This window comes from Aquila chrysaetos, chromosome 24 (genome assembly GCF_900496995.4).
Source record: "Aquila chrysaetos chrysaetos chromosome 24, bAquChr1.4, whole genome shotgun sequence".
Lineage (NCBI taxonomy): Eukaryota > Metazoa > Chordata > Aves > Accipitriformes > Accipitridae > Aquila > Aquila chrysaetos.
Genome location: NC_044027.1, coordinates 16,267,974 through 16,284,980, shown reverse-complemented (window position 1 = coordinate 16,284,980; position 17,007 = coordinate 16,267,974). Strand labels below are relative to the sequence as shown.

General features: G+C 54.2%; 1 protein-coding gene across 7 annotated transcripts in view; it reads left to right on the top strand.

The window, feature by feature from the left end:
• The window catches only part of VAV2 (vav guanine nucleotide exchange factor 2), a 155,589-nt gene extending 140,787 nt beyond the window's left edge, over positions 1 to 14,802 (top strand). For 3 of the 7 annotated variants that reach the window (XM_030000125.2, XM_030000121.2, XM_030000119.2), the window contains 17 exons: positions 343 to 428; positions 689 to 821; positions 1,531 to 1,545; positions 1,989 to 2,098; positions 2,697 to 2,798; positions 2,903 to 2,991; positions 3,782 to 3,798; positions 4,163 to 4,184; positions 5,485 to 5,612; positions 5,837 to 5,911; positions 6,540 to 6,592; positions 7,313 to 7,429; positions 7,537 to 7,624; positions 7,720 to 7,843; positions 8,853 to 8,939; positions 11,072 to 11,226; positions 11,884 to 14,802. In XM_030000125.2, the coding sequence (XP_029855985.1) occupies positions 343 to 428; positions 689 to 821; positions 1,531 to 1,545; positions 1,989 to 2,098; positions 2,697 to 2,798; positions 2,903 to 2,991; positions 3,782 to 3,798; positions 4,163 to 4,184; positions 5,485 to 5,612; positions 5,837 to 5,911; positions 6,540 to 6,592; positions 7,313 to 7,429; positions 7,537 to 7,624; positions 7,720 to 7,843; positions 8,853 to 8,939; positions 11,072 to 11,226; positions 11,884 to 11,931 (1,449 nt within the window). In that variant the 3' untranslated portion in view covers positions 11,932 to 14,802. The remainder of the gene's footprint in view (positions 1 to 342; positions 429 to 688; positions 822 to 1,530; positions 1,546 to 1,988; positions 2,099 to 2,696; positions 2,799 to 2,902; positions 2,992 to 3,781; positions 3,799 to 4,162; positions 4,185 to 5,484; positions 5,613 to 5,836; positions 5,912 to 6,539; positions 6,593 to 7,312; positions 7,430 to 7,536; positions 7,625 to 7,719; positions 7,844 to 8,852; positions 8,940 to 11,071; positions 11,227 to 11,883) is intronic. The other 4 variants (XM_030000122.2, XM_030000120.2, XM_030000123.2 and 1 more) reach the window with 3 other exon arrangements.
• Positions 14,803 to 17,007: the final 2,205 nt, after the last annotated feature.

Below are 17,007 nucleotides of genomic sequence, written 5' to 3'. Positions count from 1 at the left end.
GTTTTGTAGAAACCCCTGGAAAATAGCTTGTTTTCTGAGGGTTTTGCTTTCTGGATCCCAAACGTTGCAAAAGTGCTTTGACTGCTGAGCGCTGCCCTGGGATGCTGGTGCTGGAGCTCCAGGGATCTCCCGTCGTCCCATTCCCGCTGCCAGGGCCGTGCTCGTGCACAGGCTCCCCTTGGCGAGGGCGATGCTGTTCCCGGGAGCTTCGGCAGCTCGAGGCAGGGCTGGTGGGGATTCTCCCAGCACGCCGTGCGATCCGGGCAGGTTTTGGGTTTCCACCTCTCCAAAGCATCGTCCCAGCCCTGGCTGCGGATCTCAGCCCTGCTTTGTTTTCTGCAGCAAGTGAAGCTGGAGGAGTTCGGGAGGCCGAAGATCGATGGCGAGCTGAAGGTCCGCTCCATAGTCAACCACACCAAGCAGGACAGGTGAGTGAGCAACAGCGCTCAGAAGTTTTCCCAAACTAAATGCGCCTTCATTTGGCGATTCGCTTTGTGCTCATTTATTCAGTTATTGCCTAGAGTAGCACTGTCAGAAACCACCATCGATGTGAAATTACAGCACGGTTAGAGCATCGAGCTGTGCTAGCTGGGAAGCGCTGCAGAAACTTTCCAAATAGTTCCCCTTGAATGGGGGCTTTAATGAGATGTTTGACTGGGTTGCTTGTTTATTTGCTTGCTTTGGGCAGGTATTTATTTTTATTTGATAAAGTGGTGATCGTCTGCAAAAGGAAAGGATACAATTATGAGCTGAAAGAAATTATTGAGCTGCTCTTCCACAAGATGACTGATGATCCTATGAATAACAAGGACATTAAGAAGGTAGGTGGACCAGGGATTAGCTCTGCTGGAGAGCATTTTGGAGCTGTTTTGGCCAGTCCTTGGGTAGTACGTTCCCATTAGCCTTTTAAAATATAAACAGAGCTTGCAAAAAAGCTGGAAAATAAAGGCTCAGCTTTCAGGGCAGCCTTACAGAGCGTTGAGAAATGTTTATTGATGTGGGGCTGGGCTTGATCCTTGACCTCCATCCTTGCAAAACAGCCCTGAAGAGGCTGGGATAATTGGAGTTAGGAGAGAGGAAGCTGCTCCCTGCTTTCTGGCCCGCCGGCAGCGAGGGACTGGCAGGGAGCAAACGTCAGACGGGGCGGAGAGGAGAGCCGCAGGGAAGGTCCATCCGGATGCTCTCGCTCCCAGGAGTCACGGGGTGGAGGAGCCTGGAAAGGCAGCGTGAGCGTTGCCGTCCAGCCTGCCAAAATCGGCACTCGGAGCATGGTTGCTACTGAACGAACATCGTTTTGCAGGTGGTTTGAGGCTTAGTCGGCAGCCAAGAAGGAAAACCTCCCAGCTATGGGTTTAGCAGAGACCCATTAGCTTAATCCCCTTACATGCAATGGGAAGAGGTATTGTACAGATGGGATAAGTGATATTTGGGTAAGAATAGCCAATTTTGCCACTTGGATGTTGAAGAAATGCTGCTAGCCTTATGTTTTAATGAAATATATTTCCACTTTGCTCTCCTATGCTTTCCTAGTCTCATGGAAAAATGGTAAGCAAAGCACACAATTTTCTCTCGTGTTTTTCTGTGCAGTGTTGTAATGAGACAGGTAGAGCATATGTGCAGTGGGCAGGTCAGATGTTCCTCCTGGGCTGTCAGTTGCTGTCAGGGAGAGATATAATGGCTGGGGAGGATCCACCGGAGCAGAAAAATCTGGGTTCTCTCATCTGCCACCATAAAATCCTATTTGGCCCTAGTGCACAGTGCCAAGCTGATTCAGGCATCATTAGTTGTGATGTGTTAGAGAAACACAGAGCTCTTCTTCCTCCTTCCCTGCTGTTACCTTTGCAAAGGTTCAGCAGTCCTTCAGAAGAAGGGACAGGGGCAGGCACTGAGAGCAGTTATTAAGATGCCTGAATAAAAGCGCAGTGAATTTTGCTGCTCAGTTGTTGGGAGCGTAGCGGTCTGATCAGCTCTCTCGGTTTCTCTTGCAGTGGTCATACGGCTTCTACCTAATTCACCTTCAGGGGAAGCAGGGCTTCCAGTTCTTCTGCAAGACGGAGGAAATGAAGAGGAAGTGGATGGAGCAGTTTGAAATGGCAATGTGAGCATGAGTGGTTGCTGTGGCCCCGGCGCGCAGTTGCCAAGCACGGGGAAACTGTGTCTTGGACCAGCAGGTCACTGGAGACCAGCTCCGATAGCAAAGCCTGTGATGGGGAAGTTCGCGTGGGCTTGCTGGATGGGTCCCTGTGCAAAGGGAGTTGGGGTCCCGCGTGAAATCATCTACCCTGAGCGTCTGCACCAAAGCATGGGTGATGCATGTCTGAAATGACACCTCGCCATGGTGTCAGGCCACGCGTGAAGCGCTGACCTGGGGCTGGAGGAAGGCGTTGCAGGAGGAGGGCTGCTGCTGCGGGGACCGGTCCTGAGCAGAGCAGGGGTTGGCCCCGCGCTGGGGGGTCTGGGCTGTTGATTGACTCGGGCAAGGGTGAAATCCGTGAATGTTGTCCCACGGGAAGGTTGAAGGGCAAAATCCTCTCTCTGCACAGTCAAGCCCTGAGTCTGCTTTCACACTTGATTTCCTATCTGTCCTTACGGTTTCCAAACTTTGACTGAAGTGCAAACAGGAGCTGCTGTGACAGGCTGCAAGTGCAGTGTGACTCATAGGGACAGGTTGATAATGCCCTGGTCCTTTTCCTTAGGTCCAACATAAAGCCAGAGAAAGCCAATGCAAATCACCATAACTTTCAGATGTACACATTTGAAAAGACTACCAACTGCAAAGCCTGCAGGATGTTCCTAAGGTGAGCAACATCCTTCCAGCTTTTCTGCATCTGCATTAAAACATAGAAAGAAAATCTCAAAGCTGAGGCTGAATTAGGACTTTCTGACTTCTTTTTTTGCGCAGAGGAACCTTCTACCAGGGCTATCTTTGCCCCAAATGTGGAGCGGGTGCTCATAAGGAGTGCTTGGAGATCATTCCTCCCTGCAAGATCGGTGAGTTATTTCACATCATTAGCAGCTTGTGCCAAGGAGGTGCATGTAAATGATCTGAAAGATTTGCTCAATAAAGCACTAATGTTTGTTAACGCGTAACAAAATCTAAGTACCCTGCCACCCACCTCCCAGAGCTGTAATTCGCATTGGCTGGTGGTTTGAAAAACAAACAAGCCAACCAAAAGCCTCAAAAACAGCAAGATGAATCCCACGTATGTCAGAGGACCGCTGCAGGTCTCTGTACTAGGTGGGATGCACCCAGCCCTCGTCCTGGGAGGGCATTTAAGAGAGATGATGAGTTCTTCATCAGAAGACATCGGTTAGTGAAAGCGAGAGGGTCTGTGCCAGGGATCACCTTTCCAGTGAGGAGAGACCTCATGTCTGGATCCCAGAAGCCCCATAATATGGCAAAAATTTGAATCCTTGGTCTAAATCAGGCAAACCTGTGACTCGCCTCTGCTCGCCCGGGTCAGAGCCCTGGCACTGCTCAGTGCCAGGGACTGTCACGGGGTGGCTTCAGGGAGGTTTTGGGTGAAGAATGGACGGAGGAAGAAACAAAACTGCAGAACTTTGCACAAGTGAGGAAATGTTGTTGTCCGGCTCCAGTCCCTCCCCGGGTCTTGCCTACCCGGTGCAAAGTGATGACTCGAGTGACCCCAGCCTCTGCTTTGTGCTTCCTCCATCAAGTTCAAGCACTGATGCCTGTTTATTGATACTCACAGCATCAAGAGAAACAGAAAATGGGGGTTACCTGTTAAATTAACCACTTATTTCATCATTTCTCTTGCAGGTTCTTCAGCAGACCAGGTACGTTGTTTGATGGCCCTTTTCCCACATCCCCCTGTGCCTTGGGCAGAGCCTGTATCCTTGCCCAGTCCGGGTCCGGGCAGCTCATGGGAAGAGCCAGCACCAGCCTCAGGGGGGTCCCAGCAACCTGGGGGGCAGGACTGGAGACCCATGGCCTCTTCTCCAGCCTAAAACTGGCCCGGTTTGTGCAGCACCACAGCCCTCGGGGGGTACCAGCACCCAGCAAGGGTGGGCACCACGGGCTGGGAGGTACCAGGGAGGTTTCGGGACAGGGTTTCTCATCCCGGTGGCTTCGGGCGGGTGCTCATGGAGACAGCTGAGACCACCGAGTCCTCACGGAGACTTTTTTCCTTTCTCTTTGCAGGATTCACTGAGTGCTGGACCTGGTAAGGGCATTAGCGTATTGCAGGAGGGCAAGCAGAGACAGTGTCTTGATTGTGGCTGCAGGTGTCCCTAACACTGAGCATGTGGGAGGGGGAAGCTCCTTCCAAAACCAGAAAGGAGCATTAGCAGCTGCAGAAGGGTCCTGTGCCACCCTCACGGCAAGCGATGGGGTGCCGAGGTCTCTCCTGTCCCTGCTCCCCAAAGCAGCAGGTCGGGTCTCCTGCGGGAAGACCCGGCGTCTCCCTGGGCTCAGCCCTCGCCCGCTGCAGCCACCAGCACCGCGTCGTTCCTTCGGGTGCATTCGTGCCCCTGGCCTGCTCTGCCGTGCGAGTAAAGCTTCTGCACCCCACACCCGTCATCGAGCAGAGCCTGCCGAATTTCCTTCTGCCAGGTCGTCCTTCAAAGCAGACCAAACGCGTTCTGGCAGGGAGGCTTGTTGCCGATGGGGAGCATCGTCCTGCCGGCGTGTGTGCGGTGTGCGGCAGGGATGCGCGGCTCCAGGCGCTGCCCTCTGATGGGGCTGTGAGTCGTGATGGTCGCTGCAATTTTTTTTTATTTTCCTTTGCTTAAAACTAGCCTAGACGGAGTGGTGGGTCTGCCCTGCCCGTGCTCTGGCTCGAAGGAGAAGGAACAATTTGTTTTTGTGCTTTTTCTGATGAAAGGAAAGCCAAGCCTGGCAAAAAGAAACCTGAACCAAATTGGTGGTTAAAAAAAAAAAGCAAGTACAGAGTGCTCTCGCTGGGCGGGGAGAGGCAGAGGTGGGGAAGCATTCTGAAGATAAACACTGTGGTTTTACTGCAGTTGGGGAAGCTTATTTAATGTGCAGTTGCTGGCAAGACAACTGGACTTTGACTGCGAGCTTCAGGGGCGTTTGGGTCCCGGGTCTGGCTGAAGTTCAGTGGAAGCCGCGTGTTTGCTGGTCCCTTTTGCAATCACGGGTGTCACCGCTGAATCCGGTGGGGTTTGGTGCCGGCTGGGCATCACCTAACGAGAGCTGGTCTGCCACGGCGAGGTTCAAGTCCAGGTGCAGGGCTGGAAGTCAGAGCTTTGGCTTGGCTCGGTCCTTTTTGGGTTTATTTTTGCTCAGGGAACTCAATCATCCATGTAACTGCGGGAGCCAAGACAGTTCGCTGTGGGCACTGTTCCTTTCTGCTTTCATGCTTTCTGCCCCAAAATCCTGCCTGCTGGTGCCGCTAGATTTGTGGTTCACAGGATAAGGAACAACAGGCTTCAGGAGGGGTATTTTTGTTATGTTTTTTCTAACAGGGACTAGGTGACGAAACTGTTTTGCTTCTCTCCCAGGTCCTAAAATGGTGGTGGTTCAGAATTACCATGGAAACCCAGCCCCCCCCGGGAAGCCAGTGCTGACATTTCAAATTGGGGACGTGGTTGAGCTGCTGAGGGGGGACCCCGACTCGCCATGGTGGGAGGTGAGAACGATTCCCCTCCGGAAATTCCCGGGAAGTTTTAAACCAGTGACTTCCGCATTGTCCCTTTTATTTGCGGGCTTTCCCGGAGCGCAGGGATGTGCTGGGGGTTCGAAGCCGGGGCCAGGGGGGCTGTGAGGCAGTTTGGAGCCTGTCCCCATCCCTGCACGACAAAAACACTGCTACCCCATGCACGTCCCAATCTGATACCCGGCTTGGCTTTGCAGGGCCGGCTGCTGCAGACGAAGAAGTCGGGTTATTTTCCCAGCTCGTCAGTAAAACCCTGCCCCGTTGATGCGAGGGTAAGTGCCGAAGAGGAGACGGAGCCGGGAGTGCCGGGGTGGGTGCTGGGGGCTGTCACAGGAGGTGCTGCTCCGGTGGTGCCTGTCGCTCTTCTCAGCCTTCTGCTTGAGACCCTTGGTCCTTCCAGTAAGCCCCTGGACCTTGAATGTGGCCTTTTACTGTGGCTGAATTAGCGGGGAAGTGGATCCGTCATCCCATGGTTGCAAATGTCTGGCCAAGTTGGTCTCAGCCCTTTTCCCAAGGTTGGGGTTGGTGTGACCAGGTCCAGGCTCCATTCCTCCTCTGCAGAGCTGACTTGGGAGCAGAGTACTCAAGATCAGTCACAGTACAGGAAAACTGCATTTTATTTCTTTGGTTTTGGGGTTTTTTTTACTGTGTTTTGTAATGCTGTCAGCTGCTTCCCAATTAAAAAACACTCAGGTAAATGAAAAAACGCTGCATGCTCATCACAGCTGGGAGGCTGAGAGAGAAGTGCTCAGCTGCAACACTGCCCTCCGCTGCCGAAGCCAATAATTCAGAAATGGCTTGGCAGATGAAAAACCCTCCCGTGAAGAGGAGCGTCTCGCATGCAATCTATAGCCCGATGAGACGCTGGCTCATCAGTAATAAGCAATGCTCTCTTTGCAGCCTCCCAACAGTCGGCCGCCCTCGCGGGAGATAGACTACACAGCGTACCCGTGGTGAGTCCCTTCCTCTGGCCATAAAGTTATATCGACCTTGCCTTTTAATTGTTACTTTGTCAGGAATCCACCCTAATAATGAATTATGAATGCAGGCTCGCAATGCTTTGCATCTCGCCTCCCCTATGGCCACACGGCAGCCGCTGCAGTGGCATTTGGGTGTTGAAACCTGGTGCAGCCCTTGCAGCATCGGTAGGGATTTCTTCACTGATGGAGAGCGTCAGAGGCAAAAGGAGAGACGCTGGTTTCTCTTTCCATTTTCTGTGCCCGGAAAACCGTTTTGGGAGGAAGGAAGCAATTCCTGCCTTGGTGGGAGGGGCTGCGCTTGGCTTGCCTCCTGCTCCTTCCCTTCAGCTCCAGCCAGGTTTGCAAATTCATGAGTCTAAATTATCCCCCCTCCCTAGCTCTCGCTACAGCTTTTTTTACCTGGGGACCAATTCCCAATTAGTGGGATTTTCTAGGCGTAAGGTACGTCAAAGGGAAGAGGTTGCACGCTGCGTCGCTCACCCTCTCTGTTCACTGGCTGAGCAGCTTCTTGTATATCTCGGGGCACTTTCCTTTCTGCTCATGAAGTTTTGGATGAGACCTGTTTCACTACTTGCCTTCTCAAACTTCACGCCTTTAAAAAAAGATGTATCTTTTTGTCTAAAACATGCCTATTTTAAAGATATGCATTCATTCTCAGTTAATTAAATTAATTAATTAACCTCTGGGCTTCAGGTTCGCAGGGAACATGGAGCGGCAGCAGACAGACAACCTGCTCAAGTCTCACGTCAGCGGCACCTACCTGATCCGGGAGCGGCCGGCCGAGGCCGAGCGCTTTGCCATCAGTATTAAGTGAGTAACACTTAATTTAGTAATTTAGTATTGCTCGCTCGCGGAGGGCGAGACAGGGCTGGAGCACGCGGCTACGTTTTCTTGAGTGCCTTTGCTACCCTTCGCAGGTTCAACGAGGAGGTGAAGCACATCAAGGTGGTGGAGAAGGACAACTGGATTCACATCACGGAAGCCAAGAAGTTTGAAAGCTTGCTGGTAGGTTTTTGTAGCCCCTTTTGAGCGTGTGCGCCGTCCCTGCAAGTCACGCAGAGGACGGTGGAGACACCTGGGTGCCTCTCCATCCTTCCCAGGAGCTGGTCGAGTACTACCAGAGCCACTCGCTGAAAGAGAGCTTCAAGCAGCTGGACACAACGCTGAAATACCCCTATAAATCTCGGGAGCGCTCTACCTCCAGGACATTCACCCGCTCTCCAGGTAAAAACCAGCTCAGCCGCGCGAGTTAAACTTGTGATGGGAAATCTCACCCTTTCAGTAAGGTGTAGGAGCATCGTCTGGACGAAGGGATTTATAACTTTGCTATAGGGCTTGAGCCCCCCAGTTTGTAAATGAGTGTCCTGCTTGGCTGGTGGCATTTTGAGGACGGGTCTCAGAGGAGGTGGTGGGGTCGGGGGGGGTCCAGCCGAGCTGGGGCTGCCTGGCACTGCTCCTCCGAGCTCGTGCGGCTCTGCGGAGCGGGTGCAGCCTCCCCGGGAGAGCTTTTGCTGGGGGAGACTGGTTTCCCTCCTGTGGTTTTGCACCCTGTGCTCGGGGGTGGTTTGCCACCCCCTGGTCCTGCTGAGAGAGGAGCTGCGGCTGCAAGGGCAGCCCAGCCACCTGCGGGTTGTGAGCAGAGACGTGATGCTCTGTTAGCGGGATATATCGTGTCTTACCTGCCCACGTGAGTTGTTGTGCGTGTGTTTTAATGGATCCGGTTCCAGTGTGACTTGTGATGGTTTGAATCCCAGTGGGACTCCTTTAATGGAGGTGATGGGAGAAATGGTAAGTCTGTGCCTAAACTAAGAAAAAGAAAAAAATGAAAACAAATGGAAAGCAAAATGTGCATTAGTGCAAAATGTTCCATTTTGTCTAAAAGCCTGAGTACAGAAATAACTGCTTTGTGGGGAAAAATGCATTTTTGAAAACTTTTTCCATGGTATATTTTAAAAAGAATACTGAAGGAAGATAGTTTTTAAAAGTTGATTAAATATCGTTTTACATGAAATACAACCCTAGGATGACTTTTGAGCCCCCACGCTGGCTGTGGGGCTGCGGCCTGACCTGCTGCCGGCTGTCCCAGCTCCGAGCCCCTGCGCAAGACCATCCTCATGCTTTGCCCTTTATTTCTCCGTTGGCTTTTAAAGTGTTGTGCATTATAATTTTTTTTTTTAATTTCCTTTTTAATGCGTGTTCTGCCTCTTTCTGTTTCTCTCTAACCTCTTTGCAGCCTCCTGCGCTTCCTACAACTTTTCTTTTCTCAGTCCTCAGGGCCTCAACTTTTCTTCTCAGAGCTCCTCCAGTCCCTTCTGGTCAGGTACCAGTGCCTCTCCCCACCGGAGAGACCTGCCGCCTTTCCCAGGCTGCAGCATCCCCAGCTTGAAAGCCATCACCAGCGAGACCTGCGGGGTCCCCGCTGTCCCTCCATCACTCGCAGGCAGTTCAGGGGGTCCCCAGTGCTGCCCTGGGGCACAGCCTGGAAATAAGTTAATTAACCAAGGCTTGGCTGGAAGCAAAACGCACTCCCCCGTCTCCCCAAAATTAAGTCAGGGAGAAGATGGAGGTGTCACTATTTGAGAAAGGGGGCTAAAATTAATGAAAAAGTGAATCTAGCGCATTGGGATCTCATGATGTACTTCAAGCTTGACCTGTTTATCCTATGTGTTTCACCAAACGAGCATTGGCATCACACCATCTTCCAGACCGTTTCTTCTTGCTGTACAAGGAGAACATCTCACTGTCCGGCAGTTTTTGAGCTCTGGTATCTGAGGCTGCTCCGGAGCCCCTTGCTGAGAAGGTCGGGGGGGACCTGGGCTGTCAAATGTAGTTTGGGGCTCAGACTCCCTGCAGAGAGTGCACTGCTGCTCCGGCCTTTGAACCCCATTGATTAAATGTGTTACAGACCCGTGTCTTCCTCCCTGTTTGGCAGGGATCAGAGCAAAATCGTGCCAGTTCGTTTCTTCCTGTTTAAGCTTTTCCCTTTCAGTATTTTCTTTAGGCTGGACAGGGAAAATCACGGGCAAAGCCACACGTGCTTTCCTTGGTGCTGTGTTTGGGAAAAACACTTAACTTTTCAAGGTATTAGAACATAATTCTGGGGATTTGGGATCCTTTAACGGCATAGAAAGTATTGAAGAAAGTAATTTGTGCAGCAATGGGCTCTGAGCAAGCTCCTGATGAAAGAGTTCAAAGCTGCCGTGATTCTCGCTCCGTTCTCCAGCCTGGCTGCGTGGCAAGGACGGACGAGCCTTCCAGTAATTGCACGTTGTGTGTCTGGACCGTCTCCATCGCCATCCTCATCTCCTTCCATCCTGAGAGCTGAAAACCTGGGCAAAGCTTTTCCTCAAACTTAGTTCAACCTCGGTTTGCAAACTTTTAGAATTGAAATTAATCCTTGAAAGTCCTGGGACAAAAAAGGGTAGCTTCACCGAAACACGACGTCCCTCCAGGGTGGGTTTTTTTTTTTGCAAACTTCAGAGGACGTGCATTCCTCTCCTCCTCTGCCCATCCCATCTCTCCCACCTTTGCTCTCCAGCCCTCCTTCTCCCTGCCCAAACTATGGGGCAGGGAAGCTGAGCATTGCCCCTGCCTTACCCCCCGCACTGCTGCTCCTCCTTTTACCTCCCCCGAGCATCCCCTGCCTGAAGCGATGGAGATCCGTGGTGCTGGGGCCGTGCTGGTGGAGGTCGGGTCCCGGGACAGCTCACAGGGCTATACTTCTTACGACAAGCTGTTGGTCAGCGTTAGGGTTTGCAGGGTGTTTTTGCACTTTTTAGTCTGTTATGGAACCAAGTTTCCAAGGGCCCTGGCTGCTCCCTGGCAGGGACAGGAGCAGGGGGGATAGTGGGTTTGCAGCTTGTTCCTCCCATGTCAAAACATGAGGGTTTTGCTCAGCATCTCCAGGAGAATCCAATCCCAGTAACTCAGTTTTTTGAAGTAGTTTAAATACAAGCTGTTGGCCAAATCTCCTTTTCACAAGGTGGTCCCATCAGGTGCTGGGAGCTGTGTGGCAGCCAGACCTGACATTAATGGTGGAACAGGATTTTTCCATTATTTCGTTGTTAATGATCGTGTATTCCTATGAAATCTTTTCTTTCACCACCTCCTTCCCTTCTCACAAAAGTGCCCCTCACCCCAGCAATCCCCACCAACGGGGTCACAGCCCCTCCTGGACTCTCCTGGTCAGCAGAGAGGGGCTTCCCAAGCCCTCAGAGCTGTTTAAAGCCCAGCAGGAATCCAGTTTAACCCCAACCGCCCCAGTCCGTGGCGGGCTGAGCGGTTCGGATGAGGCCAGCCCTGCCATCCGAGCTGCTCCGGCTCATGGCGTTGCAATGGGAGCCAGCGCCGTCGTGGAAAACCCAGGTTGAACCTCACCAAGCTTTCCCCAGGCTTCGGCCGGTCCCGCACGATGGGACGGCTCCCGACTCCTTCTGCTTTGTCCCCTCGCAGTGTTCACCCCACGGGTCATAGGGACGGCGGTGGCACGATACAACTTTGCGGCGCGGGACATGCGGGAGCTTTCGCTGCGAGAGGGTGACGTGGTGAAGATCTACAGCAGGATTGGCGGGGACCAGGGATGGTGGAAGGGGGAAACCAACGGAAGAGTGAGTGCAGCCGGATAATGTCCCATCCCGTTTCTGCGGCACACGGTGCTCCCCGCTCTCAACGTGCCCAGCCGGAGCAGAACCTGCTGTCAGGACAGCAACGGGCAGGGGGACACGTCCCACTCCCTCTTGCTCTTTTCTGGCTTGTGGGTGGGCGTTCTTCTCACGAGAGCCACCGCAGCGTCGCCAGTCGGTGCTGCGTGACAGTGACACGGATGCCCGGTGCGGGGAGGCGGGCACGCCAGCTTGGGCGATGTCCGAGTCTGCTCCTCCTTAAACCCGCACGGGGGGGGGGATTTCTGCAGGAGCGGCTCTGCAGGTGAAAGGCTCAGCAACCTGGGGAAAAGCAGCAGGCTGATGGTTTGACCTGGTGTCCCGCGGAGTTTGTAGCACTGGGCACAGATTGTCATGTCCTGATCCCTTATATGTTGCGGACGACCTGTGTGTCCGAGGCAATGTATAGTTGCTAGCTCCGTCCCAAATTAGGGTAACGGCTGCACTGCCGTCAACACCGTGCATCGGGATGTGGGCGCACCCAGCACCGTACAAATGGCTCACCGGGAACGGCGTGTGGCGGAGGGGGAATAGTCCCGGTGACGGGACGGGAGGTCCCTTGAGCTCCCCAGTCTCCAGCTCACCTCTCCGCTTCCCCGACAGGTTGGCTGGTTTCCCTCGACGTACGTGGAAGAAGAGGGGGTGCAATGACTGCGGGGATGTCTGATGGAAAGTCATCGAGCGCCCAGAGCGAGCCGCTGCAGACCGTGCACACTTGTCCCGACGCCCGCAGCTCCCCGTGAGACGTGGCCGGACACCTCCCAGGACTGCTCTCGCAGACTCTTTAGCGATCCGTTCCTCTGTACAGTGTGTGTGTGCGCGCGCGTCGGGGCCGCCGCCGGCCTCGCTCCTGTTACGTGTATAGAAGATTGATGGTCTGTCGGATAATGTTCGTGTAGCAGCTGAAGAGTCCCGGGAAAGCTGCGCTTCCCTGCATGGACAGAGCTTGAGAGACTCTGTGCGGTGCCCACCAGAGGATGGGGTCCTCCAAACCTCTTTTACTAAAGGTCTTTTAAAAGCCACTGTGGTGATGGTGGTGGGAGGGTGAGGCTGAAGGTTTGTGCCCGGGTGGGTGCCCGGGGAATTTAGGGGGTTTCTAAGGGGAGGGAGCGACTCAGCCCCAAGGAGGTGATGCGGTCCCCCTGCCACGCTGCTCGGGTGGGCTCCCCGGGTCAGGATTTTGGCAGTCTCCCTGGTAGCCACGCGGCAGCGCCTGGCAGCACCGTGCTGCGGCTGGGACGAGGGGGCAGAGTGGGGATACCCGACCCGGGAGGAGGAAAGGGCCGTTGCTCGTCTCTGAAGGATGCCAGCTGCGAAACCAGGAGCGCGTTTCGACCATCAGACGTAGGCTGGAAGTGGACCTCCAGGTCAGACAGGAGGGGAAAGAGCCGCTTTGGCACCCCAAGCCCGTTTGCTTTACAACCGCCTTCGGTCCCACCAGCCTTGCTGCGGGCGGAGGGGGCAGCCCAGGGTGCAGGCTGGTCCCGCTGGTGAGCAGGAGGTCTCGGCGCGTTGCAGGACTGGAGATGCACTTTGCCACACAAGGGTTTTGGAGGCCACCAAGGCACCGGGTACGTGCAGAGGAGCGGACAGGAGCGTGCGTCCGTGGGTCTGTCCTGCCCTTGCTCCCAGCTTGGTCCTGCTGCGGGCAGGACCCCCTCCCTCTCCGAGCCAGGCTGATTTTTCTTGCAGCCATGACACATCCCACCTCGCTGAGTTCAGGGGGGCAAACCCACCTGAGTAAGGGCTACTGTATCAACTCCTGATTTCTCTCGCTAAGTTGTGAAAGCATCTCTTCTTCCCCAGCTGTGTGCACTTTTGGGGACCGTGAGCGTTGCCCCCTCTTCCTCCCACAGGCTGTTACTGCTGCTGCTGTCAAGTAAAGGTCCGTCTGTCTTGGCATTGCCGGTGTGTCCTGAGCACCGTCCGTCCGAGTCTGTTCTTTCCAAAGTGCAGCCCTCGTGGTCGGTAGGCAGAGGTGCCAGGTGGAAATCCCAGCCATCGTCTTCTGCTGGGCACCGGCTTTGCTCTCCAGCTCCAGAATTTTCCTTCCAAAGTGCAAATATGTACAAACACGCATGTGGGTGTGTGACAGGGAACAACTTTCCTCTATCCAATATCTGAGCTGGAGGAGATGCCCTCCAGGTTCTCTGGATAAAGTGGCATTTTGAGCTGGTGCTTCCGTGCCCTGACGTTGTTCCCCTGGGACTTGCGGTGGTCCTGCCGTGGGACACTGTGTTCCCGGTGCGGGCTCTTGGCACGGCGCTGGCGCGGGTCTGGGAGACGCCGGCGCTGGGTGGGTGAGCGGTGCCGATGCTCTCGGTCCCTGGCACGGAGGTACCACGGCTGCATCCGAAGCCTTGCTGCAAACGGAGCAGCAGTGCCCTGCTTGGGATAATAAATGGAAGAGTTTGGGGCTCTTAAGGAAAAGGGGAAGATGTTAACTTGAAAATTAAATGTCGTCGCTCGGTGACAAGCGCAGAGCCGCCCTGCTTTGCTGCCCGTTCCTCCCGGAGCCTCGCGAGTGCCCCTGCTCTCGGTGCCACGGGGGGAGTGGGGTGGGTGCAGCCGGGGTCTGGCCGGGGCAGATGCACACGGGGGGGTCTCGCTCTGCGAGGTGACGGGGACACGGAGGGGGCTCGGGGCTTTCCCAAGGTACTGTTTGGTGCTAACCTCTCCCGGCCAGCCCCTCGGTGTCGGGGTACGCTCGAGGGGGAGCAGCCAGCAGGGAGCTGGCAATGCCCTGCTCCTCCCGGGCAAAGCAAAGGGCTTCGCTCCGTTTCCTGGAGCTGTGGGCGTATTTAGGGTGGATGAGATGCACGCACACACGCACCCGAGACGAACTGACGACGGCTCGTGTTATGCCTCAGATCCTAAAGCCTTACGCGACCCTCCTGTTTAACGTGGCCAATTTTGTAAGGCGGCGAGGGCATCCCTCTGGAAGAGCACGTACTCTTGTCACGGGGACCACGGCACCGTCTCTCCCTTACGCCCCAAAGGGATCCCCGACCTCCGCCGCTGCCTGCGCTCCCCTCCCGGCCCTGCCAAATCCCCCTTCCCTCCAGAGAGCTCTCCCTCTCGTGTTTACTGTTGTAAGAAACTTGTTAAAAATATTGTTTTGTTTGTAAGTAATTATTCAGCCATTTGCCACAATATATATCTGTGAATAAGAAAGGGAAAAGTTTTTTTATGATGGTGAGAAAATTGTATATATATTTTAGTTCATCGCAGATCATTCAAAATTGCAATGGGATACGTTGGAAAATAATATGTAAATTCCTTGGGTTTTTCCTTTGCACTGCACTAACTGGGGTAGGGTGGAGGGGGTTTAAAGATAAAACTGTTTATGGAATAGTTTATAGCTGGGAATTTGGAAATCATTTGGAATAGCTTGTAATGCTGGAATAGAAACTTTAGCTGCTACTTAGAAACCCTTTTGCATGTGGTTTTTCCAGACCCTTTTAAGTTACAATACATCAAAGTAAATTCCACAACAAAAAAAATAAAGTGTAATTTTGCTGATAGGTTTTTTTCCAGCCATGGTTTTTACTGCGGCTCAGGCTTGTGTCGGGCTTCTTGTCACTAAAGCCTCCTCGGCCGCGCTGGGGCCGGAGAGGTGACTTGGTCAGTCCAGGGGAGACGCGTGCTCGTGGGGACGGATCCTTTCCGATTCCTGCCATGAACCGTAAGTGTTTGTACCCCTTCCAAAACTCAGAGTAAATAAGTAAATCCTTCCTGCAGTGCCAGCCAGGGCTCTTTGCAGTGAAGCACTGCTGAAGCGAACCGCTCGCCTGCCGAGTTCCTTCTCCTTGTTTCTGGAGCAGCTGCTTCTCGAGCAGTTGTCCCGCGCTCCTGCCGGGCGGCTTTCCTGGGGCTTCTCTCCCTGCCCGAGCTGAACCGCTGCAGGGTGAGAGAAGGAGCATGATTTTCCACGGCTTTTAGTCACTCCCAAGTATCATATTCCAGAATCCCACTCGGCCCTGCAGGCAGCAGCGTTTTCCGGAGCAATAAAAGAAATTGCACAGTTGCTTATAAAATACCTGAGGCGTTGCTGGAGGTTTCACCCCAGAGCAGCGACACAAGATGCCACTGTGAGCTGCCATGTCATTTAATTAATAATATTAATATTTTTCTGCTCTTGGAGTCCCCAGTGCTTTTTCCTTCTCGCTTCAACTTTCACAGTGTCAGCTGAAATGGGCTGTAGCAATGAGCAGAGGCGTTTTACTCGGAGAAGCGGGACATGAGCTGGGCACTAACTTTTGGATGCTGATTTGGAAAGATGCTGCTCAGCCAGGTATTTAGCCTTGGCCGAGGTGATGACCCCTGCCTGGGGTAAACCCTTTCCCTGTTGTTGCTGTTCAGTCTCAGGGAAGCTCTCCAACATGCACCGTGTATGAAATACCAGGTTTTGGTACCTGGGTGCTCTCCTGCGGGCGATGAGCATCGGCCCAGCCCTGAGTGGGTCGGGCATCGCCGTCAGATGCCCGTGGCGAGACTGGGCTGCAAAAATGCAGCGCTAGAGCCTGGAACCGACTGATGGCTGCAAGAGCAGGTAAATGCAAAAATCTGCTTCCGTGCATGGTCCTGCCTCTGGGGACATCCCTGCCACCCCGGGGGCTGGCTCCTCGGTGGCAGCTGGTGACATTTAACCCTCGGGGGGTGGTTGGGGCCGGCAGCACTGCAGTCTCGGCCAGGCGGGTGCCTCGACAGCCAGCTTTGCTCAGCTCCACGTCCAAACCTCCTCCTGAGGTTTGCACCGATGCGAGGTCTGACGCCTCGGGGATAAATGGGGCTTTTATTGGCCGTGCCCAGCCACAGCCAGGCATCGTAACCAGACCAGGAGCAGCCTTCCCAGGGGCATTAACAGGAGAATAAATCTTCAGCCACGGCCAGCACAGCTGGCTCCAGCCCTGCACGGACCCCAGCCTGCCCCAGGAGGGGCGATGCACCAGACACAGGTTTTCTTTTTTATTTATTACTATTTTTTTTCCCCAGCAATAGCAGCTGCTGACATAATCTCCCACATTAGCTGGGCTCGCCAGGGCACTCCCTCTGCTCTGAGCAAACACGGTGCTGGGGGTGGTTGCATTTGCTGGCTGCCCTCTGCGAACAGCAGGTCCTGATCCCTGCCACGGAGTGTGACAGCCGCCCTGCGATGTCCCTGGGGCTGGGCCTTGAGCACGCCCCGTGGCCCCGGTGGCCTGTGGCCGGCCAGCACGTGGCCACCTCCCTCTGCCACCTCAGCCGGTCCATGCTGCGAGCAGGCGCGTCAGCTGGGCGCAAGCTCCGGTGCCACCCAGCTCGGTGAACCCCAAAACAAGGGTCCAAACCGCTGTGCCATCAAGATGGGGAAACTGAGGCAGGGGATCGCCAAGAGCGGAACTCATAAAAGTTCTGCCTGGCAGGACCGTGCGGGATGGAGCTTGCTTTTGGTTTGGGGTCATGCGCCAGTAGTGCTTTCCGAAGACCGAATTCAGACTGCGGTGCGGGGGAGAGCGATGGGAGGGCTCCGGTGGCGATGGGGATGGTGACGGCACACGCCTGCAGCCTGATGCACGCGATGATGAGCCGCGGGTCTGCAGCACGCCTGGCTAGTTCATTCCTGCATTAGCCATCATGTTTTCTGTGACCTAGAAAACTCCAGCTGGCGCACACAAACCGCTATGCTCCTTTATTTTATAATTAATCTAAGAATTATAGGGAAAAGACTGAACTGGCTTAGGCTCC